Source organism: Pseudomyrmex gracilis, unplaced genomic scaffold, assembly GCF_002006095.1.
Source record: "Pseudomyrmex gracilis isolate BER0280 unplaced genomic scaffold, ASM200609v1 scaffold_116, whole genome shotgun sequence".
Lineage (NCBI taxonomy): Eukaryota > Metazoa > Arthropoda > Insecta > Hymenoptera > Formicidae > Pseudomyrmex > Pseudomyrmex gracilis.
The window spans coordinates 50,794-77,207 of NW_018020700.1; the positions used below are offsets into that span (position 1 = coordinate 50,794).

Genomic DNA, 26,414 nt, shown 5'->3' on the forward strand with positions numbered 1-26,414 from the left:
TATAATTTCATTTTGTCTACATACGCGTGAGCGATTTAAACGCGGCGCCGGTACCCCCACTACTTTTTTTAGTTCGCAAAGAATGTGGTCCTCGCCGTAGACGGCGCTGAAAACTGTCTCCACTTTTCTTAGGAGTGAGTTTGTACCCCCTGATTGATTTATTACACGTAGATGTAGTTTAACTTTTTCTATGAGGTTCAATGGCAGAATGACTTAACCTAACCTATATGTTCCGGCGTGTTCAACTGCCTTTCGACTCTTTTGAGAGCATACTTTCGAGCCGCAGATTTGAACGTCCCTAGAATGAAACGCACATGGACAAAAGTTGACTCTTCGAAAATGGTGGTGTGTCGTATTATATCTAAGTATCTGAATGCGGATATTAACTGTGTTAAGTACATATATGTAATACTCCTATATATTGCTAGTAGAGTGCGGAGTGCCGACCTTAAGCCCAAACATTACAGTGCAGACATATAATAGCCTCTCTCTCGCTCACGGTCCAGCTGCTTTGTGCGCATGCGGTTACATTGAAACTTTTTCCAAAAACTTTTTTCTATTCCATGTCTTATTCTTAAAATATATTTTAGGGCATTAATTAAAATAAAAAAAACCTTGTATCTATAATTTCACTATATGAACATCTGTTAATTAACATTTGTCCGTCAAAGATACGTTGGTTTTTTCCGTCTCACTTTCTAATGCTTTGCATCTCGCTCACACTTGCTCCGTAGAGCGCTTGCGCATAAAAATGATTCACTGTTGAATATTAATGTACATTATCAGTTTATTAATAATATAACTTGACATATAAATAAATATAGAAATATATTCAAATATTTCTTGACAATCATTGATTGTTCAAGTTTTATAGATTTTTCTCAATTTCTTATACTATATCCACACAGAATAATATTTTATACAAACGTCTCTTAGAGATGTTCATTAGACATCACATGGAGTTATGGATATCCATTAGACGTCTAATGGACGTTATGTCTGCGTGGGTGGCCAGTGTATTCATAATCCGATCTTATATTTAAGATTACCCAACGTTTTATCTTAAGATAGAAAAATTAACAAACCTGTAATAAAAAGCCTTTTCACACACATGAATCGCGGAAACAGTTTTGCAAGTTTTTCATAAACTCAATAATATACCAAACACACTTTTTTTCTGTAAGTACAGTTTTTTTTTTCATCTTTTTAACACAGAAACCGAGCTGCAAAAGATGATAACAAATAGAAATAGAAGCAGAAAAAAATATATAAAGGAAAAATAAAATTGTGGTTCTGCCAACAGACATTCCTCGAGACTTTGTCATGTGAGATGTAATAATTGGAAGTCCTTCAAAACTGTACTGTTTGTCGAAAACAGCAGAAGTATTTTATTGAATTAACATTTTATCGTAGTAAAACTGTATTTAGTTAAAAATAATTAAAAATAGCTAAATATGTGGTCTTTTAAGTAGCATACAAATAAGGAAATGTTGAAAATTAAACGAAGATAAATCGTATACGAAAAAGAAAGTATATGTTAAAATTACGTATATGTTACAAGAACAATTAACACAACTAGTAATATTTATCTGCGTTAAAAATTCTCAGAGCAAGCTATCAAAAATATAAATATTCAAAAAGAAAGAGCAACAAAAGTGGACAGCGGGACCATAGCTCGAGTGGGCAAGAGCGGCCTAAGCCGCGTCTGCTATATTGTCGCTGGGAAGCAAAAATAGCTGCTGTTAGCCCCAGAAGTAAGCTGTGGAGAGGAGGCGAGAGGATAGTGGCGATGGGCTGTGGTTGTATGGCGGCGCATAGTGCATGACGACAAGGAGAAAAGTGAGACGAAGAAAGGCGACTTCAGTGAGATGAAGAACAGAAGTCAAACGAGTGCACAAGTTTTGGAATGAAGAACTTAGTCGAGCAGACTTACTGTAGCTTATGTAACTCTTCTTCTTCTTCTTCTTTCTTTTCTTTGTCTTGTCGTTTTCTACTTTTTCTTCTTTTTTGTTCAAACTGAGTCAAGTTTTAAAACTAGCTTGCGCGTCATAGCATCAAATGTACACAACATATCTGATCACAATAAAAATATATACATTCGATTGAAAATTCGGCAAAAGAAAGAGAGACTCATATTAAAAATAAACATCTACATGGTAAGATTCTCGAAGGAAATAAATGCGTAAAAAATACTTGATAAAGGTACGAGTTGTTTTAGTGACCATCTTAATTTCTGAATAGATATGTTTTGAAAAAAAGGAGGAAAACGAGAATTAATGCACGTTTTTCCGGTGAACTTGCACTTGACGCTGCGAGTGTCCTCGATCAAGCGCGCTTCTCTTCGAATTTTTTATATAGAAGATAAAAGATGTTTACTGATATTGATTTTTTTATATTCCGTTGTAATAAATTATTTATATTTTATTTTTATTTAGATATATATCAAAATATATTCTCAAATACTTAATTAATTTTTTTCGATATAATTCAGACACAAATTAGATGTAACTCATAATATTCTTGATAGTAATTTTTTTTTTGACAAAATTTAAGAAAAGACGCATGTGTTCATCGATCGACCATTCTTTACCCGAAACCGTCGTTGCGTGCGCGTGTGCTACCTCGACGATAATTGTTCCTGGCGCGTAATTCCTCCGAGTCTCACGGCAGAACTTGGCACGAAGCAAAGCGGAATTATGGGCCATATCCAGAGAACATCGTGTTTGTACTCGTCGTCGCGTCATCGGCTCTGGGTTCTTAATTATTTGCGAGAGAAGAGTGTTGCGTTGTAAGGCGCCAATGCTCCGACTGCCAATGCATAGTTGTATGTAAAATTCACACAAGAGAAAGCATAGAATACCGATTTTATTCTTCACAACACACGAGAAGTACGCATTATATTTAAACACGAATTTTTGTTTTTAGTACGTAAGAAGTTTCACGTGTGCGTTTTGTAATTATTGAAAGCTAATTTCTTTCTTTCTCTCAGATTGATATTCAGGAATTTATATATAAGAAAAGAACAAAATTGAACTCAAAGATTTGTTAATCTTCATAGCTTGAAAAAGTCGGATATTCTTTATCTTTGCCTTCTTTCAAGTACGTGCAAGCCGCCTGTGCGGCAGTACAACAGTTTCAAATATTTCTCCTAGTCATGTTTCGCTTCGCGTTTATTGAATCGAGCCACATCGTAAACTCTCAGACGCTCTCCTTTATTGGTGAGCGAGGCATTCGTTCGCTCGCGGGCGAGCTAAGATCATCAAACGCGAATATAGCAGAAATATACGAAGAGCGTAAACTAGCGCGTTCATATATTCGTGCAACTAATGCGAGAAATGTTGAGAGAGAGAGAGAGAGAGAGCTAATCATCTTAAGTTTTCTAGACAAGATCTTGTTCATCTCAATTTTAGCTTAACTGCGATCGAAAATGCGAACGATAATGAATTTTTCAGCAGTAATAAAAATACTTGTCGACATCGTAGCAAGTCGGTCAACCAGAGTAAAGCCGAAACGTAATGCAACACCGGCCATTGTCTTTTGTCTCGCCGCCAAATTGTTTTTTATTATTTGACGATTGTACTAATTTTTTCCAGCTAAAAAAAACGTTAGTACGCAACGCGATAATATATTGCATTTTGATTAGCGCTTAGAAGCACTTTGACCCAGAGTCTTACTGTATTATATAGAAATAATCATCACATATATATATATATATATATATATGTATATAATTAAATAAAAGTTTCTTAATACATTATTGTAAGAAACTCACAAAACTCAGCATTTTTTTCTTTATATTGTTATATTGACATATTACATATTATATGTCAAGATCAGATTTTTCTTTATACTTCAAAGTTTCTCGGTTTTATTGCTTTAAATTTATCTTACCGGATATTTACACGTCATAGAAGCTTTTAATACCTTCTACCTATAATTGAAAACGATCCAAAACTATATAAACGATGCAATAAATAAAGCACCGGAACGACCTAGATTAATGGCGAATTATTTGAATCTGATTTAATGTATTACATTTAGCAATTTATTTAATAATCTTAACCTACTTAATCTTTTGTATCTTTTATATATATTCATTTCTGTTTTTATATTATTTAATATTAATAAAATAATAATATAATATCTTTAATATATTTAATAATAATAATATAATAATAATACTTTATTGACTTAATGCTAAAATTATAAACTTCTAGTTCTACATTTTTTTCACCAGAAAGAATTTTTAAGAAACTCGAGCTTTTCCACATGAGACACAACTCGACCCAGTTGTCTATGAAAAGTCGCACCTTAAAGCATGATTCAGATAAACTATATGATGCGGAAAGGAATGCGCGGTAGGCTATCTAGAGTCTACGACGGGACCTGGACCGGTCGGCGTTGTGGTTACGTTGTCTCTTGTTATAATAATGCCAAATTCACGATCGTCACCGATGACGGGAACGACGACGGCACGATGATGATGACTCAAACCTCAAGGCTTCGTTCACATCGAGGCAAAGCTCCGCTTTGCGCGGCGTCTTCTCTCTCGACGTTGGCCCGGTTTATCTCTGTGCCGGTCTCGAAATAATCTCAGATTCGGTCTCTTCTTCTGCTTGCTTCGGGGAACGTTTGCGTGCGTGTTTTCAGATCTCTCTTTCTCTCTCTCTTTCCGTCCCTGTTTCTCCTCTACCTTCTTCTCTTGCGTATAACTACAACCTCTGGGGCTATACAAGCGCGTGCCGTACTATGTAAGAAGCATACTCACGACCCGCGGCCAACATCATCCGGCCGACGTCATTCGGACCAATCGCCATCAGGACAAAATGTGGAGCAAATCTTCAAAAAAATTACGAGCCGACACGTTATAAGTAGACATAACATTGGGGCGTAGAGTACAAATATATTTTGAGCATGAAGAGTATCTTCTTAAAATTGTTTTTCAGTAAATGAAAGTAAGAAACGATATAAATTATGGTTTTCTGCAGTTTTTTTTCTTTAACATTATTTCTTCTTTTTTTAAAATAATTATTATCTATAAAAAGTAATAAGTGAAACATTTAAAAGATATTTTATGTTTTTCAGAGATTTTTGCAAAACTAATATTTTTTGTTTTCTTGTTAGAATCAGTTAGTTTCTAACTTCAGTTAGTTTAAAATGACTCTAATAAAATAACGAAATAGAGAATAGAAACGTTTGTTTTAATTTTGACCTGGAAAAAATGTATCGCTAATTTAACGGGCGGCTGCCGTCCGTTCAAAAACTGCTGAGTCTGTGCCAGATATGAGCGAGAAAACCCATCGATAAATCGCATCTCGCGCGAACGCAAATTGCTGCTCGTGAGATGATTTAAGTCTCGGCTATGTGAGATTCTAATCGTGTTTATTTATCAAGCGTGCACATTACTATTTTTCATCATTTTCCCAGAGTCTCGCAATTTTCAGACTTTCTTAAGTAAAAAATGATTCTAAAATGTAAATAAAAATATTTCCGTTCTAAAAGAGAGAAAAAGACAATTTCAGATAAATCAAAATTCAACTTCTTTTTTATATAAAAAAGGAATTATTCGCAAATATCTTATTAACAATACGAGTGATTTGGTGAAAAAATTGGGAATCATGAAATGTTCATGTTATCTCTCATCTACTAATTTTATGCGCGCCTAGATAATTAGTCATGCGACAACGAAAAGGATTGTAGAAAGACACGTGCGAGAGGCTTAAGGTTTTAAATGATTCAGACATTTTGCTCTTTTGGTCTGAAGTATATGTGTTTGGCAAGCACCGGTCGTAACTATCGTGACTCTTTCTGGCATGTCGACGTTGGTCACCCACGCCAGTAGAATAAGCGAGATACCAATGACGCGCGCGATCGCTCATAATATGATTTTACGTAATGGAGCATATAATCGCATTTCAAGCAATCAATAAATATTATATAAACAATAAATAATTGCTGTTCCCTTTCTTGAAAATTTTGGTATATTATAAAATAAACGTTATATGAACAAAAACATAAACATTATGTAAATAAATAATCGCTATTTGTTTTCTTGAAAATTTTAGTGTTAAAACATAAATAAATTATTATATATTATAGGCAAAATATTAAAATAATCATTTAATGTTCTCAAAAAATTTCTTTATAAGATGTGTTTTACGAGTTTTCATACAGACTTTAACAAGTGGTAAAAAGTAAGTTTCTCAATTAATCTTACAATAGATTAGTAGAGCCATCATCGTTCCTCATCTCTCTTTTCCTGACATTAATGAGAACTGGATAAAATCCAATTTTCCACGAGAAAATTGCATAGCTGTGCACTGAACCGTCAGTCCTATCTCGCGAAATGAACGAAAGAAACGCTATAGCTTACCTCAAAAGCTTCAGAAAATTAAGACATTATGCCAAATATTTTCGATAGTTTAGAAATGTTTTCGTTTAATAAGTTGCATTATTAAAAAATATTTTAAAGTTATAAAACAAGAAAAAAATAATATATTTGTCAAGCAAATATTTTAGTAGAGAAATCAAATACATTATTCATTGTTCATTTTTTATCTCATCTAATTTTTTCAAATAAAAGTCATAATAATTTGTTTTGAACGCTGCTTTTGATCAATGCTCATTCCGATGCACTTGAATGCATCGTATCAATTGAGTCGATGACGGCATAGAATTCGCTTTTATAGCGTAGCGTAAATATTATTTCTACCGCGGTTTTCCGTGGAATCGCCAAGGCCCGCTGTATGCGCCTGACCATAGCCATTCGCAACTACTGCGTGTTCGAAAATTCTCTTGGAAAAGAGATGCCGTTTGATCTACTCGATTGCGCATCAATGAAGGCAGCACCACGTGTGCTTCAGACATTCTGACATTCTTTTCTGAAATTAAATTTCTTCAAATATATCTGCGCGTATCTAGATAAGTTACAATTTTATTTATAGTCAATAAATCGGTGAAAAACTCAGAAAAAAAAGTTGAAAGAGTGCTTAAAACTTATTACGTCAATCGGGCACGTGAACAGTACGTAATGAGGAAGACATCTATCGATCATCCGTTCTGATTAGCTGTCTGATTTATTTTGACGTAACTAGGTGGTAGACGCGAGTGGAGTCATCGTCGGCGCTCACCCCGAGTAACACTCACGACCACGTGCGCCCTCCACGTGGCGTATTCCTCTTTCTCCCTCTTCTTGTTCTCGTTCCATCTTTCTTTCTTCTTCAACGATTTCTTCGACAACTGCACCGTGAGCGTCGAAGGAGAAGAACAGACTCGGGGAGGCGAGCGCACCCTTTGAAATTCCGCCACCTCTTTTTTCCATTTTGAGGTTTGCGGCGTATTGCCACGGTCGGTGGTGGCTCGGAGGTACATTGAGCGGGAAGGACGAATCAACGATATGGCGAGAGAGAAGGGGACGCGGACCGGCGCAGCATCTCGCTCCGACGCTCTATTTTCATCTCACTCGACAGCGTCGTAGCCACCCCTTTGCCGCCACCGCGTTCTCGGTATCATCGTCCGCCTAAAAAGGTAGATTGGCCATGGAAGTAACGTGATCCGCGATTGGCCGACGATACCGACCAATCCGCGGCGGCGTTACACTCTAGGATCACGTTGCACGCGCTTATATTGGGAGCCCCCGCTCGTTTTCCCGACAGAACGGCTCTCTAACGTAAGTGCGCCACTTCGCGCTGTGTCGCGTCGCGACGCCGCCGGCTTTTTTTCTTGTTTCTTCTTTTTCGCGATTGATAGAAAAAAGAAAATAAAAGAAAACAAAAAAAAAAAAACAGAAAAAATATCATCACAAGAAAGGAAGAGAATCTCTTGCAAGGAATACGAGAATGAGGATACGAGAAGTTGGCGACGTGGGGTGATACTTATGGGAGAAAATATCGTGGAGCAGATCGAGAGTTTTCGGGTGATCAAGTTTCTAGGTCGAAAAAAAAAACTTCAGATTCTTTTTGAATAAAAAAGATCGCGTGTGCGTCTGTGTCGAGTACGGGGTTTTTTTTTAGGGAAAAGGGGTGGCGAGTTAACCAGGTGGAGGGGAAGTGGTACCGTAACAAGTCCTGGTGATTTTCGAAGGAAGTGATCTTCAAATCCTTCGTGAAGCAATCGTGTGAGAATCCGACGAGGTGCGACCGATGGTGTGCCACGATCTTACTTTTGGTAGCGTTCTCTCTGATCTGTGTGTGCATACAATTTCCTAAACGGTGAACAGTGCTCTACTTTCTTTATTTATTCTTTTTCTTCTTTTTCGTTTCTTAAATCGGCGTCCGATATTGCAAAAGGATTTATTTTACAACGAGGTGCAAACATCAGAAATATCATTGTGACGCTAACATAATTCAATAGAATAGTTTTCGATGTGATTTTAACGCGTTTATTATTTGTGCTGTAGATTTTTTTATTTATATTCTGTAAATTTAAATTTTTAATAGAAATCTAACTAAAATTAATAGAAAATATGTATATAATTTTGTTTAAATATTTGTTTCACTTACTCGTTAGTGTATTGAGAATGTAATTATAAAATAAATAGCAAAAAACATTAATTATAAACAATTAACATAACAATAATTATAAACAATAGTAAAAATATCTAGGTTATTATGTTTATTGCAAAACAGTTAAAGAATGTGTTTGATTTTCTATACGCGAATAATTTCTATTTTGATAACTATTTTAAGGTGAAAAATTATTGAAAAATTATTGACTTATTATTTGAGGTATTTTACTTAAATCTCTTTATTTTTGAAAACTATTTTGTAATCTGTTTTATTGCTTTCTTCAGTTTTGTTCAGCTCTTAAAAATTGTCTCATCGATGTTGTTCTTCATGATGATTCCACATCTTTTTCTGTTAAAAATTTTGGTTAAAAATTCGTATAAATATGTACGTTTCACAGAGTGTTTTTATGTCTGTTTAAAGAAACCAGATATCAAAGTTCTCGTAATGCGATACATCGCTCTTTTTGGTCCGGTCGCCACCTCGCGTCGCCTGCTCTCCATTTCGTATTCTTATCTGATTATGCAACCTCATCGCACTCCCCAACTCTTCCTCGCGATGTGATGCACAATAGTGTCGAGTATCAGTGATGTTACACGCAAGCAACATTCTACAACTTAATTTGAAGTGACGCGTGTTCGTTAATGCTTCGTTATTTTTAATTCGCGAGTTCAAAATATATTTGAGTGAGACATCTGAAAAGCCGGCGGTTGTCCTCGGAGATTAAAAGAAAAAAACACCAATTATTTTGCTGTATAATTGCTATTAAAATCACTAATATCTTCTGATACTAGGTGATGGTTAGAAAATGAAGTGAGAAATGATAATGGTGTTAGAAATTGAATGACAAGTAATTTTTTCCAAGTAATTACTATAAGTGATATTTTTTCGTGACCATTATCTAGCATCATAAAATACAAAAGTATTTATATTTATTTATTTTTATTAAATATAACTTTTATATATAAAAGTTAAATTAAAATACAACAGTGTTCAAGCACAATTGTTATTACTGAAATAGATTAGCATCAATTTGCTGTTATAATTGTACATAATTTCACGAAGTGATGAATAAGCCGGATATATCGAGATATTCTAACCGAGCGTTCTTCAGGGCCGCCCAGAACGTGCCGCCAGAAGTAGTCCGTCCGCCGCCGAACCAACAACAAGCCCCCGAAAGCAAACGACAGGAAGAAGAGAAGCGTCTTCCCCTCCCATCGAAGAAAGAAGTGAGACCTCACGAAGGAGCCCGTGAGTGCCACGGCATCAGTTTATCGCGAGTAGAGTCCGGAAGAAGAACCGAAGATGCCAGCCCCCAAAAAGGGTGCCCCGGAAGATGAGCCCGATCCGACCCCGTACCTCTTCGTCTCTCTCGAGCAGAAGAGGATCGATCAGTCGAAACCGTACGATGCGAAGAAGGCGTGTTGGGTGCCCGACGAGAAGGAAGGCTACCTTCTTGGTGAGATCAAAGCCACCAAGGGTGATATTGTGAGCGTCGGCTTACCTGGCGGCGAGGTGTGTACTATTGCGCAAATGACGTACTGTAAACCTCCTATTTCGATTCCCTATAATCTTACGTCAATGTCGAAATTGTTTGAGAAGTAATTTTGCACACACATAATATATATAATTATATATATTTTAATATATAAGTTTATGATACATTTTAATATAATAAAAGTTTGTGATTAATTACAAAGTGTGTGTGTACATAAATATTACGCATCGAAGATGATAATAATAATAATTAACTTTGAAAAATACAGTAGAGTCGAGAACGCGCATATATATAGATAGCATCATAGTAGGTCTGGCCATACCGTACTCTTTTTCTACTGTCTATATTGCGAAATTATTACCTTTTCTCTAGTAAAAATTTTCTCAGTCTACAGAAACGCCTTTTTTATTCTTAACATTTGTTATTCTTGTTTTTGTACTCTTTCTTTCTCAGTCTGTCGAGGTAAACTCCAAAAGAGTGACGTAATGCTCGTAATAAGATTATGTCGGTAGCACTCGCTCAAACGATTTTGTGTGCGCGCAAAGCTCAAGGAAAACGTCGACGTGAATACGCGCATACGTTCCGATTTCGCCGGATAAATCCGTTCACTCGGCTTTTTGAGTGACGACAAAACGCGGCACAGGAAGAGAAGGGGCATCTGTTTACGGGCACGGCGATTTTCATCGATCGCCATGGAAGGATCGAGACGCGATTTCTCCCCCCGTCTTAGCGATTTTTTAGCCGGCTTGGCCGACCGAGAAGGATAGCGCGAGAAACGGAAAGAAAGAGAGAGAGGGAAGGGGAGTTCGCTCGCTTCTATATATATAAAAAGAAGGGGGAGAAACGAGGATCTTGCTAGCAATCTATTTTCGGAGAACAGAAAGCCGGCCGCGAGTCGCCATCGCCGTCGCGCTTACGACCTTCTGTCACCCGGCCGACCGCGACCAAAAGGATATAACAGCTTTTTTTGTTTTTTTTTTTAACGAAAATAAAGTGTCTTTTGGAAAAGCACTCAATGCCTGTCGAAGGGCGCATTACATAAAGAGCGTCTTTTTTACCTCTTTACGAAAACAAATAAACGATTTGTTCTTTGACGTTATGCTTTGAATTTATTATTAATTATAATTTATTTCCTAACGTGACAAAAAAGTAGAACATTCAATAATCTGAGAACTTTTAGCTATTTTATCAACTCGCTTAATATTTTTAACAGATTTTTAATTTTATAAAAATTTTTATCCAAAGTTGTTTTTTATATATTGTATTTCAGTATTAAATGTACAGTCCATCTTTTAAGAGCTAGAAGTGACATAAAGTTTATGTAATTCTATTATTCGCGGTTTGCAAATATCTTCTATTTTTACTATTTTCTGTCGTCAGCGAATTCCACGTCTAGAAAGTAAATAACACTTGCGCATTAACATTCTGCAGATCTGTAACGTTAATATAGCGTAAATTCTCTTATTCATAATCGTCGTGTCGAGCTGCGATAGTTGGGAAATCTTGCCTCTCTTTTTCCGCAATTTTAATCCCAAAATCAGACCCAAAATTCGACATTCTCGGGATGAAGGGCCCTGATACTCGCGCAACCACCGATTACATAATGGTTCAGCCAACTCGTTGCCTGCCACTCACGCGTCGCCTCGTTCCGACTGAAAGCTCAAACGCTATTGTTAGCATCGCTGTCGCTAGCGCCTGGCGTAATAATAAGTCGAAACTCCACTTCTCGAAACGCGGGGGTCAACGTATTTTTAGAGCGCCAACCGAGAACGGGATCTGATAGAAACTCACGAGGACAGAGCAAGAAAGCAAACAAATGAGAACAAGAAAAAAAAAGAAAGAGAGAGAAAGAGAGAGAAAAAAAATCATTAGTGCTGTCCAAAAGTTTCCTTACGCATTACAATCAAAATAAGATGTTTCTTTACGCTTGTTAACAAAATTTTTGCTGTATTCCTTTTCTCTTTCCTCTTCTTTAATCTTCTTCTAACAATAATTTCAATCCTGACGAGATTAACATAATTGTTTGAATTTTTTTATAAATTTAATTAAAAAATTTAATTTAAGAGTTGTAATAGTGTGTAAGTAAATATATGTTGAGAAAGTAGTAATGATGTAGAAGAATGTTTTTTACTGTAGATGACTAAGAACGCTGCTACATCTTGATGCGTGTATTTTTACAAAGATTTAAATTATTAAATTATTAAACATATAAGTAGAAGAACACATATATAAAACAAAAATCAGAAGTGATCTGCTTTGCAAAAGATTAATTTTGCAAACTGTTATATTTGTAAGGTAAAATACATCCGGTTTTCTTTCACGTCGAACAAATATTTTACGCAAGTTCCAAAGTGTTTTTGTCTTTAATTAAGAATCATATTGGGAAACATATAATGATGATTAAGAAAGAAAAACGAAAAAAAACTTTGTTCGCAAAATGCTTCGCACAGACAAAACAGTTCCGTAAGGACCAGCTGTCCCAAGTGAATCCACCAAAATTCGAGAAGGCCGAAGACATGGCCGACCTGACCTATCTGAACGAAGCGTCGGTGTTGCACAATCTGAAGCAGCGTTACTACGCCAAACTCATCTACGTAAGTCAATCACAGTGATCTTTCGTTACTAATGTTTCTTTTCTCTCGCGCGCGACAATAGACCAGGGACTTCAAGAAGGACCAGTTGCAGCAGGTGAACCCGCCCAAGTACGAGAAATGCGAGGATATGTCCAATTTGACCTACCTCAACGATGCTTCGGTCCTCCACAACTTGAAGCAACGTTACTACGCCCAGCTTATCTACGTAAGGCTCCGTCCGCAACGGAGAGACTCCTCGGTCTCCTTGGCGAGGACGAAGAGAGCTTTGTCTGACTGTGTCTGTGACCATGAGTGTTCCTCTTCCATTTTGCGAGTCCGCTCGCTATTCTTTTAAACATTTTTTAAATGTATTTCCTTTGTTCTGAAGAGCCGAGTCTCGTCGCTCAAAACGCCTGGACGCGTCCCGCGACGTTTCAGAAGCTCTTTCCTTTGTTCATCATCCACGACAAACAGCTCGTCAGGATGTACAATTTCTTCAAAAGGATGTCGTTATATAGCACGATGACGTGCCACGATGTCTCGCCTGGCTTTCTTTTTATTATCGCCGAGCACTTTTTGTTCGTTCGATACAGATCTCATTAAGAAAATGCATGATTTTGCTTCTTTTGTTGTTTTTTATTTTCAGTGTTTAAAAATAAAGGAATAACGTTGCCTCAAAATATCATAACGTATCACGCAAGAATTCCTCTAAATGTTTTAAAATAAAGTTTTACTGATTACATTATTATCTTTCTCTACAAAAACCGATGGTTTTTTGTCAATTTTTCGTCTTCGGTTGTATTCGCACAAAATGTGCGAGTGACTTTTTTATTGCCTCGACCTATTTATTTCTTTTTGCAAATGTCACATATATATTGTATGTAACTGAGTGAGTTACAGGATTCATATGCTCACAAAGTGGAAATCCAGAACGAATGCCCTCGTTTCGAGACACGAGTCGCATCTACTGTAAAGAAAACAATCGATTGTTTTTACATCTTGGTGTTTCGATTTTTATTTTGATTATATTTATATTTTTTATTGCCATCGTTGATATTGCTGAATTTATTTGTCACATTTATAAGTGGGTATATGACTAAACTTAAATTTTCTTTGGACAAAACGTGAATTTTATAAACTTTTTTAGATAATTTTAATTTGATTAGTTTTCTTAGCGTAAAGATTGATTTTGATAATTCAACACTATCGACGATATATTTTAATAATTTTGGATTTCAGCTATCTGAAAATCGAGTGAAATTTAGTGTTGTCACAAATATAATCTTGTGCGTATGCTATACGTAAAATTATATATAACGTAAAAAGAATATATTTCTCAAAACATTACTTACAATCAGTTATATATGGTTTTCCCTACTGTGAGAAACAAGAAATAATAATCAAAGATTCATCAATATTATATGTCACTTTTTCGATACTCTATTTTTTGGATAGCTGCAATATTGGAATATTTTTTTGCACGTATATGAGTGAAACAGACGATACTCTCAGGACATCTTCGTTCTGGTGAACCGCAAAGACCGGCCATAGAACGTTGTTCGAAATCCTGATTGTTTACCAGATTGTGCCGATCTCTGTTTGAATGATCGTCAATATCTTTGCAGACTTACTCTGGCCTGTTCTGCGTGGCTATCAATCCCTACAAAAGATTTCCCGTATACACTGGAAGATGCGCCAAATTGTACCGTGGTAAGAGGCGTAGCGAGGTGCCGCCGCACATTTTCGCCATCTCTGACGGAGCCTACGTCAACATGCTCACCAGTGCGTAAAAACAAAAATTCTTATCATCGTAGAACGGTCAATCGCAAATATGTTGACCCCGTTGACACGTCATTTGTGATTTTCGCTTTGCAGACAGCGAGAACCAATCTATGCTTATCACCGGTGAGTCTGGTGCCGGAAAGACTGAGAACACGAAGAAGGTAATTGCGTACTTCGCCACTGTCGGTGCCTCGACCAAGAAGGAAAAAGAAGAATCAAGTCAGAAAAAGGGCTCTCTGGAAGACCAGGTCGTCCAGACTAATCCCGTATTGGAGGCCTTTGGTAACGCCAAGACCGTCCGTAACGACAACTCTTCACGCTTCGTAAGTGCTATTCTTATTTTGATAGTCTAATACAAAGCGTCTAATGAGACAAAATAGCAAATAGTATAATGATTACAGCGCAATTAATGTAGCAATTGTTGTATTTCAACAATGATACACGATTTCACACATACGAGAAAATCTAATTTTAATCACATCTATTCTCGAATAGGGTAAATTCATCCGTATTCACTTTGGTCCTTCCGGAAAACTAGCTGGTGCCGACATCGAAACCTGTGAGTATTTTATCGATATTTTTTCCTCAAAGCGACTCGGTGTGTGTTTTCAGAGAAAGTCACTGCACAGTCTTGAGCGATTGTTAATTTTGCGCAGTTAACAGTGTTTAGTAGTCACGTCAAGGTGATGGAAGACGAACGCGTTTATTATTGTCGCGATGCAACACGGTATAGGCGCGCAGTTGGCTTCGACTCACGTACGCATTGGACCGTTCGTTGATTGCGTTCGGTTATTTTTGCGACCGGTCTCCGTTTCGTTTGGCTTACAATCCGTTCGCGCGTCATCGCGTCAACTTGTCTTCCTTGCTCTCAACCTATAAGCAATTACACATCGAATTTGCATGTTGAATAAAATTAACAGACAGTTTTTTTTTATAATTTTTTTATCCTCTGTATAAAAAATACCATTTCTCTTGCTCGAATAAGAAAGTATGTGTGTAAAATTAAAATATATTTGTTAATTTAAATAAATAAAAAAGTACACTAATAAAAATAAATAAATAAATAAAAAATGCACACACTATAAAGATTTTTATTTTTGCTTTATATTTGCTTCTGTAGCACTTTTTATTTGATCCATTAAATACGGAGAACTTTGGATCCTTTAAAACATCGGTTTACAGAGGTCCTCCTCTTAAGTTTCCCATTTCTGAACTGGTTTTACACCGATGTCAAAAATTGAAGTTACTTTGACCTTAACAGTACTTCACATAAAACATATATATTTACATCTACATTTAGATTTATTTTTTACGTAAAGGATAGAAGAATCTCTTTTTTTTACATGTAGATCTGCTGGAAAAGGCTCGTGTCATCTCCCAACAGTCTCTCGAACGTTCTTATCACATCTTCTACCAGATGATGTCCGGATCGGTCAAAGGATTGAAGGGTAAGGTCTCGATATTTCCGTGAGAAAGAAAACAAAATTTGATCGAAATCTAAACAAGATTTAATTGTCTTCGTCGATTCCCACGAATTATACATCACCTCTTCCTAAGGATCATCGTAATGAGAAACAATCGCTACTTCGAATAATCAATTGAATGCATTTACGTATTCCGAGTAATTAATTTTAGTTACTTAACATAGCAAGAAGTTCATACTCTCGAGGTAGCGGTTGTTTTTATAGTTTACGGAGTTTGCGAAAGCTCTCGCCGATAATGAGATTAGGTGTTCAGAAAAGTGTAAGACATGGGTGCTGTGTGGAATTCGGAAGAAAATGAATCCGAGGCGTAAGAATTTGTTCGGAGGTTCGCCCTCCCTTCTTGCACGTCAACAAAGCTTTTTATTGTTGAATTATCCTCCTTCCACGCAGAGATGTGCCTCCTATCAAACGACGTCACCGATTACTACTTCGTATCTCAGGGCAAGACGACGATCCCGAATGTCGACGATGGCGAGGAGTGTCTGCTGACCGACGTAAGGGCCTGACGATGACATACATCGCAGGATTCTTGCCTCTCGTTTATTCCCTTATTTTTTCCCCATTTTGACACCTTAGACACCTGGTTGCTGATCAATCGGTGGTTTTCTGAATATTAACCGTATATTGTTGCTGCCTGCAACACAAATTGTAGCAGGCAACTAAGTAACGCCTCTAGAACTGGGTATATATACATATGTAAAACTGTGTGCTATAGTATAGTAGACGTCTCTCTGTTGCGAGAGCTAGGACATCTTGTACATAACGTAACTCCTGGCGTAATTCGCAGAAGGAGTAGCGGTATTTTACAAAGCTATACCGTAAAAAGTATATTTTGAGCGTTGCAAGTATTTTTAGTATCAACATCGTAGGCGAGAAAACCAGAACACACATTTCGTAATTTAATTAAAAATGTATAATATAAATATATTGTGGAATGTGTATATATTTATATACGTATACACACACAAATACTTTTTAAATAAAAAAAGTACTTTGATGGTTTCCTCGTCTAACTAACCCCTTACGAGCACAGGTAGCTCTTCTGTATTACTCTTATCCTTGAAAAGAATCTGCAAACTCGCAATGATTCATAGATCCCCTGCTAGATAGGATCCCTCGTGTAGCACGATGGAAAGCCACTAGGAAACATGGTCTATCATCGGTTGTTCTAACCACCCGCATGTTTTTCTTTTTCTTCACTCGGTCACCCTGTAGAGATGTGCCTGCTGTCAAACAACATCAACGACTACTACTTTGTGTCGCAAGGCAAGACGACGATTCCCGGCCTCGATGACGGCGATGAGCTTTTGGTTACCGATGTAAGTGCAACGATCTGGACCAGTCGGCATAAAATAAATAATCGCGTCGCATTTATCGCGCCGAGATAAAAGGAATTAATTGAGCTCTGATAGAGCTTTTAATTTTTATATCATTACTCATGTTCATTTTTGTATTTTTTACATGCTTACATCTTGCTGTATTTTTTATTCTAATTTTGGAAACATTGTGATGTTTCTTTCTATTTTATCGTTAAGTTTTGTGTCTATTTTTGGCAGAAAAAAAATGTAAAATTCTTTATAACGTAATATATTTATTTTTTGAAAGTTGAACATCTATATCTTCGAAGCTCGCTGGTCCTACTCTCTAAGCACTAAACGCTCTATGTATGTAATTGTCGCCTTTCCGTACATAGCAACTGCTTTCGGAAAAGTATCATTCGCTCCTCTCGATGTGAGCTACATCGAGCGACGATGCTTTTTTCGTATATATTATTTTTTGTATATTATTAAAAAAATTACATTTAACGCGTCTCTTGACTTTTGTGATTTGATGTTTGTGTCAGCTTTTGTGTATTCTATATTTTGTGTGAAGATATTACATCTCTCTGTCTCTGTGCTATTATCTCTGTCTATCTGTGCTATCTGTATATCATTCTCTCTTCTTTCCTGCTCTTCTCTCTTTTCATTTCAGCTCTTCTATGTTCGCCAAACGTAATTAACCAAACATTTTTGCAGCATCACACACCGAGACACGGACATCTACATCGCTGCAACTTTTCTTCTTCTTCTTTCTTTTTTCTCTATCTTCCTCTTCTCTATGGCTCTATCGTTTTTTTCAGCGAACACTAGCCGTGAATAACTTATCATATCTTTTCTGCAAATTTATTGCGAACATCGGCGATCTTGATTATTTTTTAGGCCAAGTTTGTAATCTTTATAATTGGACATAAAATGTCTACTTTTGATCAAAAACAACTATTTTCTAAAGAATAACTTTGGCTCAAAAGCTTTCTGCAATAAAAGGCGATTTGAGATGTCGACGGTGATCGCAATCGCTCGCTTAACACGAGATTCGTTTGTATTGGAAAGACACGAAGCATAAGATCGAAACATGGACTAATATAGAAACGACCATGCTGAGCACCCGGGTCAGCGACTACCGGTACATTAACCAGGGTAAGACCAGAATTCCGGGAGTCAACGACAGCCTGGAGATGGAAGCGACGGACGTAAGTCCCTCAGGGTGTCTTCGAGCCTTGGCGAAATTTATAGGCTTTCTTGGCTCATCGTAAAGTTATTAATAGATAATATTTAACTTACAGCAAAAGTGAAAAAAACTTACAATAATTTTTATTCCAAAAACAATATTAAGAAAAGATGATCACGATGTGATTATTTGTCATATTAACATTTAATATATTTGAATATATTTTTAATGTCAGCCATTTTTTTAATCGTGCGATAAGCGTTTTACGTTGTTTTTTCTTCGGATGAATTTGTAACTTAAGCAGTTTTTTTTTTCTATAATTGTTTCTCTCACGCGTTTTTTCTTCTCTCGAACGATAAGCAAGGTAGTGTTGAGATTTGGCCAAGGATTCGCCACCCCCTCGCTCCCCGCTTGCGAAGCTGCTTGCCACCGCAATCGGGGTGCGGGGAGACTGGGGGCGCGAGGTTTTCTCGCACTAGAAAAGTAGCCTTTCTTGTTAAAAAAATGCGACAGGCACCGATCGCCCCCATTTACCCGCTCCCCGTTACGCTCATCTCACACTTATCGCCTGTTCCGTAATGTTACTCCAGGTAGCTGAAAAAGCACTCCAGGCGACCGAAAATATCAAGATAAATCTCTTCGTTTTTTTTTGCCCTTTTGAGATTCAATCATCGTCTTTAAAAACAATATTTTTCGGCTAAACAAAGAAAAAGAAAAAAGTTTAAGAATATTTTTCCCAATTTTTTTACAATTTGATAAATTTAAAGTGATATTCTTAAAGAACTATCTTTTTTATAATAATGTTTGAGTCTTGAAATCTTACAGCACGATTACTCGAAGTTCGGTGTCGCATCATTCAGATCGAGAACAGGATCGGGGATTAACGATCCACGGAAACAATATATTGTTACGCTGAGTCTTAAAATTAACTAAAGTTCCTACTTTATGTTCTTCGACAGAAAACTGTTTCTTGTCCGACAACATATATGACTATGTCAACGTATCGCAAGGAAAGATCACGATCCCCAACGTCGACGACGGCGAAGAATGTTTACTGACGGACGTAAGTCACGATTGAATATCATCCCGGACGTAAAGAAAGAATGCTCTACCGTTCCCCGTAAATTCGACCCCCGTATCATTAGATTATTTGAATATAAATCCTCCTATTATACTGTAGTATCGGCGATGTCGATCATTTCAAGAAAAATAATTTATCAAACTTATTTATTATATTTATAATATTTACCAATCTGTTTACGTTTCTTTTTTTATTATATTTATTATATTTGTATCATATTTACCAATCCAGAGAATTAACAGAAACAATAAAGATCGACGTTGCTGTTGTGATTTTGATCTGACTATTGGTTTATTGGTTGTTAGAATATACATATAAATGCGAACTGGATATTTAAAAAGCAACAGACAAAGAATAAGATATTTGTAATAACTAATTCTTAGTTTTCAATTTTTTAATTTTATTTTTATTAAATTTTTGTTTAATACTTTTATTCAGCATTTTCAACATTTCTTTCTTTTTTATATTTTTATTAAATACTGAAAAGTATAATACATTTTATTGTAATCAATTTATGTATTTTTTATTTTACACTACTTAACTTTCGGTATATATTATATATATTTAAGTTATTTAAAACAAATATTAACTTTAATATTTTCTGTTGCTTTATATTATCATCGTTCGTAAAACTACTATGTACATAATAGCCATCATCTTTTCAAACATTTCTGGTAGTATTGTTTCTTTTTTTATGCCGACTCCAGTTCTTTAACCTGGAGAGAAACATAAAAAATCTCAAAACAGTTTTTTTTCATCCCGACTGGAACAATACGTCAAACGTCGTATCTCAGTAGTTAGTATTAGACCCTGTTTACCTTCAACCTGCACCGGTAGTTAGTTTTCCCTCTGTGGGAAATCCCTCCCTATATTGAGACTTTCGTAGACTTGATCACAAAGATACAGCCCCGAAGAAGCAATTGCTCACTGCTCGAGAATGACATCGAAATATATACACAGAAGAACGATTCAAGTTATCCTTCAAAGGATCAAGGGGATTGGAATCATCATTGAGAAATCGTCCGGGCTGACCCTAAAGGGCGATCTTTGTTATTTTTATGACGAAGAAGACGTTTCGCGATGAGTTCGCAACTTCGTTGTCTTCTTCAGAATTTCTTCTGTTTTCTCTTTTTGTAGAACCACGTTGTGGTTCCAGGAAAGACCAGATAGACAGTGTTGATCTACGTTGACACCTGGAGCTTAGGAAAACAAAACCACCGCTACGTAACATGAGCTGTGCTTTTGCTTGGTGGCTGTTGCAAAAAAAATGCTTCTAGTTCTTCTTGATTTCACCAATATTACTTTAATTCATCAATATTACTCTTCTTTTCTTTATTTAACCTCAGCAAATTTGTGATCAGAAAATATTATAAAACTTTTGTAAAAATATGACTTTGTTCGGCGATGTGGTGAAATCTGCGCTTTGAGCTTAAAGCGCTAGCTTTTTCTTCTCTTTCTCTCTGTTTTTTCTTTTTACGCAGCTTCTAAAGCACGAAATCGAATTATCGATGTGCCAGAGTGCATCGATTTCGTTTGCTGTGTATGGAAGCACATAACATTAAATTGTATCGTCCTTGTGTGCTTTTACTAATTGCCGCTCATATATGTGAACAAATTTATATCAAAGCTGATAACAAAATCGCGTCAGAGATGTCTTTGGATTAGTCTCTATTTTTTTATAATTCTGTTTTTAGATTCGATTAGTGATTGACAAAATATAAAACCGTTAAATTGTTACATGTCTGAAAACTGTACAACGTTTTTCGCGAATCAATTCTTAGCAGTTTCTAAGACAATTCTCTGACGAGAAAATTAGCAAAGAAGAGACAAAAATTTAATGAAACTTTTTTCGATAACAGCAAGCCTTCGACGTGTTGGGCTTCACCCAGGAAGAGAAAGATGACATCTACAAGATCACCGCGTCCGTCATGCATATGGGTGGTATGAAGTTTAAACAAAGGGGTCGTGAAGAACAGGCCGAGGCCGACGGCACTGAGGTACAAACTTCAAATAGAGATTAGAGTTTTTATTTCTACAGAATGTGATTATTATCAAGAAAAAGAGACAATCCCGCTTCGCACTTTTTAGGAAGGTGAGCGCGTGGCCAAACTGCTGGGAACCGACTGTGCCGACCTTTACAAGAACTTGTTGAAGCCAAGGATCAAGGTCGGTAACGAGTTTGTCACCCAAGGTCGTAACAAGGACCAAGTAGCCTACTCCGTGGGCGCCATGTCGAAGGCTATGTTCGACAGGCTGTTCAAGTGGCTGGTGAAGAAATGTAACGAAACGCTAGACACCAAGCAGAAGAGGCAGCACTTTATCGGTGTACTAGATATCGCCGGTTTCGAGATCTTCGACGTAAGTTTTCTCTGAACGACGCTCTTCACAAACACATAGACACTCATATATATATACACAACGCCGTGATCGTCAACGATTATCTTACGTATTCTTGCATTGAAATGTGCGTGCAATAATTAATTCTTTTATCGGTATTATATTGTCATAATACCATTTTTTTAATCGTCGACGTGATCGAGAATAAAATCCACCACTCTGAAAACAAGTATCGAAGATGCAAAAAGTTCACGTCTTCGATCTACACAAATATTTCACGTTTTTTCACAAAGTGAAAAACGATAAAGTAAGGCAGGAAAAATAATGACCTGAAATCGAGCGCCAAGTGAATTGAGATTCACATGCACGGTGTTGCGACTGTTGCGAACCTTCGTCAAGTCAGTGGTTGCTGAAAAAAAAAACAAATCATTTCTCGGATGCCCGTATTTATGTTTCGATTACTCCTCGATATCTCGCAGTTCAACGGCTTTGAGCAACTCTGCATCAACTTCACCAACGAGAAGTTGCAGCAGTTTTTCAACCATCACATGTTTGTGCTCGAGCAAGAGGAGTACAAGAAGGAGGGCATCGTCTGGCAGTTCATTGACTTTGGCATGGACTTGCTAGCTTGTATCGAGTTGATCGAGAAGGTGAACGGTCGATTCGGCCTACTCCCTTTGTTTCATTCCCTCTCTTGATCTCTTTACGAGATCTATAGATCGTTATATAGATCCTTTGCTCGTCGCACGTCTAGTAATCTAGTCATTAATTGTCTAAAAGTACAAATTTTTCCATAAATGATTTAGATCTTCATAGATTGTTTCCTCTTTGGATGCCACCCCTTTTAGGATGTTACGGATTTAATCTACGAATTTAGAGATTTTTGTCTAAACATCCGAATAGATATTCTTCGACCGTTTGGGATAACTCCCTTTCCCGTCATGTATTTAGCTGTGGTTTCCTGAATAAGTACATAATACCTTTAAATAAAATCCCTATTGAAGAATATTTATTTATTATTTTTTCTTATGAGAGAGAATTATTATTATCCGAGAAGTTTTAATTTTTGATTAATTTTTTTTGTGTAAGTCACACAGTGATTCTCCCGGTGAAAATGAAACGCATGAGATTTCGAAAAAACTTCGTTATTCTAAATTTTTCTTAAAAATGCACGCCTCGTAGAATAGCGGAATTTTTCTGATTAGGTTTTATCGAATAGTTACGTTAGGAACTGTTTTACCTAGAAAAGCATGTTCTTAGATTTTCCTGAAACAAAAAGACGCTTATTTGCTCTATCCGGTTTGAAGAGAGAGACAGCATCAGGTAAAAGAGGATCAATCTCATTCATCGATCAAAGGGATATCTCCTCATTGTCAACATCAAAACAGTGGACTTCACGTAGTATACATATGATGATTAACATATTTTGCGCCCTTTTTGTCAAAACAACCATATACGTTCAACTGTCCATTAGTAAACTGGACGGTCAGGATCGAGTAGGAACTTATACTTTACTATGGTTTTTGAAATAATTGACACAGAGTAGTAGTTGAAAGTTGTTGAAAGTAGACTAATACTGTTGAACCCCATATATATGTATATTTATGTACTATTTGATACTTACAAGTGTATTTAGTGTCACAGCTACAAAAACAGTAGAAAGCAAAAAAAGAACCCGAAAAAACGGCCTTATGCTGGGTCATTGTAATACCTACCTATTCCATTTTATTGTCAAACGGTGCGCTACACCACCGTTCTACTACGAGAACATCTCTGTAGATAAAATCCTACGGATTCTTGAACTAGGATTGTGATCGATACGAAGTTTCGTCGACGAGTATCGGTAAAAATATAGAAAAACGGATTGTCATATTTTAATTTTTTCGTTTTAAGTATCGATTAAGAATGTTTTTGCATGTACACGCGCGTATCTGTTATTTCGAGACGAAACTTCGAACACAGCTTCACAATTCTGACCCTTCTCGAAAACAAACAGGACAAGAAAAGACGTTCGCAAAGGAAAACAAACAGAAAGCGTATAAGAAAAGAAAAATATGAAATACGCATGCCTGTTTCTTGCTCTCGAACAGTTCAACAGCTTCGAGCAGCTCTGCATCAATTTCACCAACGAGAAGCTGCAGCAGTTCTTCAACCACCACATGTTTGTCCTCGAACAAGAAGAATACACGAAGGAGGGCATTGAGTGGACCTTCATTGATTTTGGCATGGACTTGCTAGCTTGTATCGAGTTGATCGAGAAGGTACACCGAACGACGGATCGATCGATCTCGGCCAGCGATCACCCGACAAACGGGTTTGGCCGGAAACGAAAATGAGAAACAAATAGCTCAAGGCTGAATAACGATACATACACAAGGATTAAGCTAGCACGCGGAAATCCCTGACAATTTATCACAGATCAGTGGAGACCGCCACTAAACTAACGCTTATTTTCTAATACTCAACAAGTGATCGTCCACTGTTTTTCGTTTAGTTGTCAGCCATTTCTGTTCGTTCTGATCCTTCCTCTATTTTCCTTTGTTTTATTACATCGTCGATCTCGCTTTCGCGTTCCACTTTTGCCAGTTCTAGATCCTTTCCTTTTTTTCATAGATATTATTATTATAAGAGAGAGTTTCAAAATATCGAGTTCTTAGAGAAGACAAGTCTTCTTTGGCATATTTGTTTTATTTTAAAGAGAATTACACATATCAAAGTATATAGAATTTCTTTTTTGTAAAAATTTAAAAACTTAAAAAATTCTCAATTTATAAAGATTAAATTACAAAATAGTATATTATTTTTAACTTATATATAGTTTTTACTTCACTTATATTATATATAACAGATATACATAAATTTACACATAAATATACGAAGACATTAAAGGGACAGATTTAATAATTTCAAAAGTTGTTATCAATCGATCAAAACCGTAAAACAATGCACATACGACACACAGACATTCATTTAATTTTATCAGAACTTTGTCTCACTGATAATGATTTTTGTCTTTGCCTTTTCCTCTCTGATCCATCTTTGTTCGTCTATCTACCGCCTCCTGTCCTACGTATTCCTGTCGCACATATTCGCGCGTACAAATGTAGTACAACGGCTTTGAGCAACTCTGCATCAACTTCACCAACGAGAAATTGCAGCAGTTCTTCAACCACCATATGTTTGTCCTCGAGCAAGAAGAGTACAAGAAGGAAGGCATCGATTGGGTGTTTATTGACTTCGGCATGGACTTGCTAGCTTGTATCGAGCTGATCGAGAAGGTATTGATTAATTTTCGCGAGTTTAAGCGTCTCGATCCCGGCACTCTGGAAGTTGATCGATTCCAATGGACGACGAGCGAGCTTGAGCGAATTTGAATGATTTCTGGAAATCGACCTCGCAAGACATCGCAAGACCAGACTTCTTGTTGCTTTTTCTTAAATCTTCATGGCTTTTTGTATTTGTCTATCGTGATCCTTTCGGCTCTTTAGCGATGACTAAGATGCCAATCACGACTGCCAAAAGTATCTTATAGTACGGATACTTGAATCACTCTTTTTATATGGTTTTTCCCACATGACGTCCTTCTCAGTCCTCTGTATGTAACGGCACTGAATGTCGTGCTCGTGAAAAATATTTCCTTTGAAATCGTTCAATGGTTTGAGCAAAACTTAATCATCCTGTCTTCTTCGACGATCTATTTTCCAGGTTCGCAACCCTGCAGTGACTGGAACGAACCGAGTAGCAAAAAACCTACAACAAAATAATAAAGTTTGTTATACAGTCTAAAAATTTTTTAACAAAATGTGTAGCAAATCTACAAATTCAATGATTAAGAAACACGACATTTGACGTGTGCCATTAATCATCGAGTTTTCAAATCTCAAAAAAGTAGCCCAAACTGCAAAATTAAAGTTAAGGAAAAACTGACTAAAACAATGTCAGCAATAATTAACGATTCAGTTAAAGTACACATTTATGTTTTCCATAAAAAAAAATAAAAAAAAAAAAAAAAACAGACTGTCGATTCCCAAATTCAAAAAGTAAAAAACCCAAGATCTTGTCCAATTAATTACTAAATCTACTACGTAATTAGATAATGTAACTTGGCTAATACGATAAATACTGTTCATGACACCCCTTTTAACTATGGTGTCGATTCTCCCTTTTGCCCTGTCCTAAAACGAACAATGAAAGTTACGAATCGCAATCATCGTTCGAATATAAAATCCCCTCATTATCAAACAGCACTAATGACGGCTGTTCTTCCCTGTTTTTTTGTCTGTTCTTTGCTTAACTTCCCGTTCGCATGGGTCCTCTCCGCCTGCACAACTTGGTCGAGCAGTTCAACAGTTTCGAGCAGTTGTGCATCAATTTTACCAACGAGAAGTTGCAACAATTCTTCAACCACCATATGTTCATCCTCGAGCAAGAGGAGTACAAGCGCGAAGGCATTGAGTGGACATTTATTGACTTCGGCATGGATCTCCAACAGACTATCGATCTAATTGAGAAGGTATCACCTGACCAGAACAGGACAAGATCGAGAGGAGATGTCTCGAATTACACACTCAACAATGTGCTCCTGTCTTGTCTATCTGTTCGCGCGATCGATAACTAACTTCACACACTTCCTACTATCAGTTTATTATTCTTTGCCTCTTGTCGCGT

General features: G+C 36.7%; 2 protein-coding genes across 25 annotated transcripts in view; one reads left to right on the forward strand and one right to left on the reverse strand.

Annotated features, from left to right (window-relative positions):
- The window catches only part of LOC109856371 (ubiquitin carboxyl-terminal hydrolase 30 homolog), a 9,070-nt gene extending 8,552 nt beyond the window's left edge, over positions 1-518 (reverse strand). The window contains exons 1-2 of one of the 3 annotated variants that reach the window (XM_020431546.1): positions 400-518; positions 159-298 (exon numbers count right to left, since the gene is read on the reverse strand). The gene's annotated coding sequence lies outside the window, so the exon portion shown is untranslated. Of the gene's footprint in view, positions 1-158 lie in introns of all 3 variants that reach the window. The other 2 variants (XM_020431545.1, XM_020431544.1) reach the window with 2 other exon arrangements.
- Positions 519-7,581: 7,063 nt separating this feature from the next.
- LOC109856373 (myosin heavy chain, muscle) overlaps positions 7,582-26,414 on the forward strand; it is a 38,263-nt gene continuing 19,430 nt past the window's right edge. For 4 of the 22 annotated variants that reach the window (XM_020431549.1, XM_020431556.1, XM_020431569.1 and 1 more), the window contains exons 1-11: positions 7,583-7,669; positions 9,619-10,019; positions 12,658-12,801; positions 14,201-14,357; positions 14,451-14,680; positions 14,853-14,916; positions 15,707-15,805; positions 16,232-16,335; positions 21,269-21,406; positions 21,498-21,767; positions 24,854-25,024. In XM_020431549.1, the coding sequence (XP_020287138.1) occupies positions 9,810-10,019; positions 12,658-12,801; positions 14,201-14,357; positions 14,451-14,680; positions 14,853-14,916; positions 15,707-15,805; positions 16,232-16,335; positions 21,269-21,406; positions 21,498-21,767; positions 24,854-25,024 (1,587 nt within the window). In that variant the 5' untranslated portion in view covers positions 7,583-7,669; positions 9,619-9,809. Of the gene's footprint in view, positions 7,670-9,618; positions 10,020-12,452; positions 12,597-12,657; positions 12,802-14,200; positions 14,358-14,450; positions 14,681-14,852; positions 14,917-15,706; positions 15,806-16,231; positions 16,336-17,056; positions 17,161-19,287; positions 19,392-21,268; positions 21,407-21,497; positions 21,768-22,225; positions 22,397-23,836; positions 24,008-24,853; positions 25,025-26,088; positions 26,260-26,414 lie in introns of all 22 variants that reach the window. The other 18 variants (XM_020431564.1, XM_020431567.1, XM_020431565.1 and 15 more) reach the window with 13 other exon arrangements.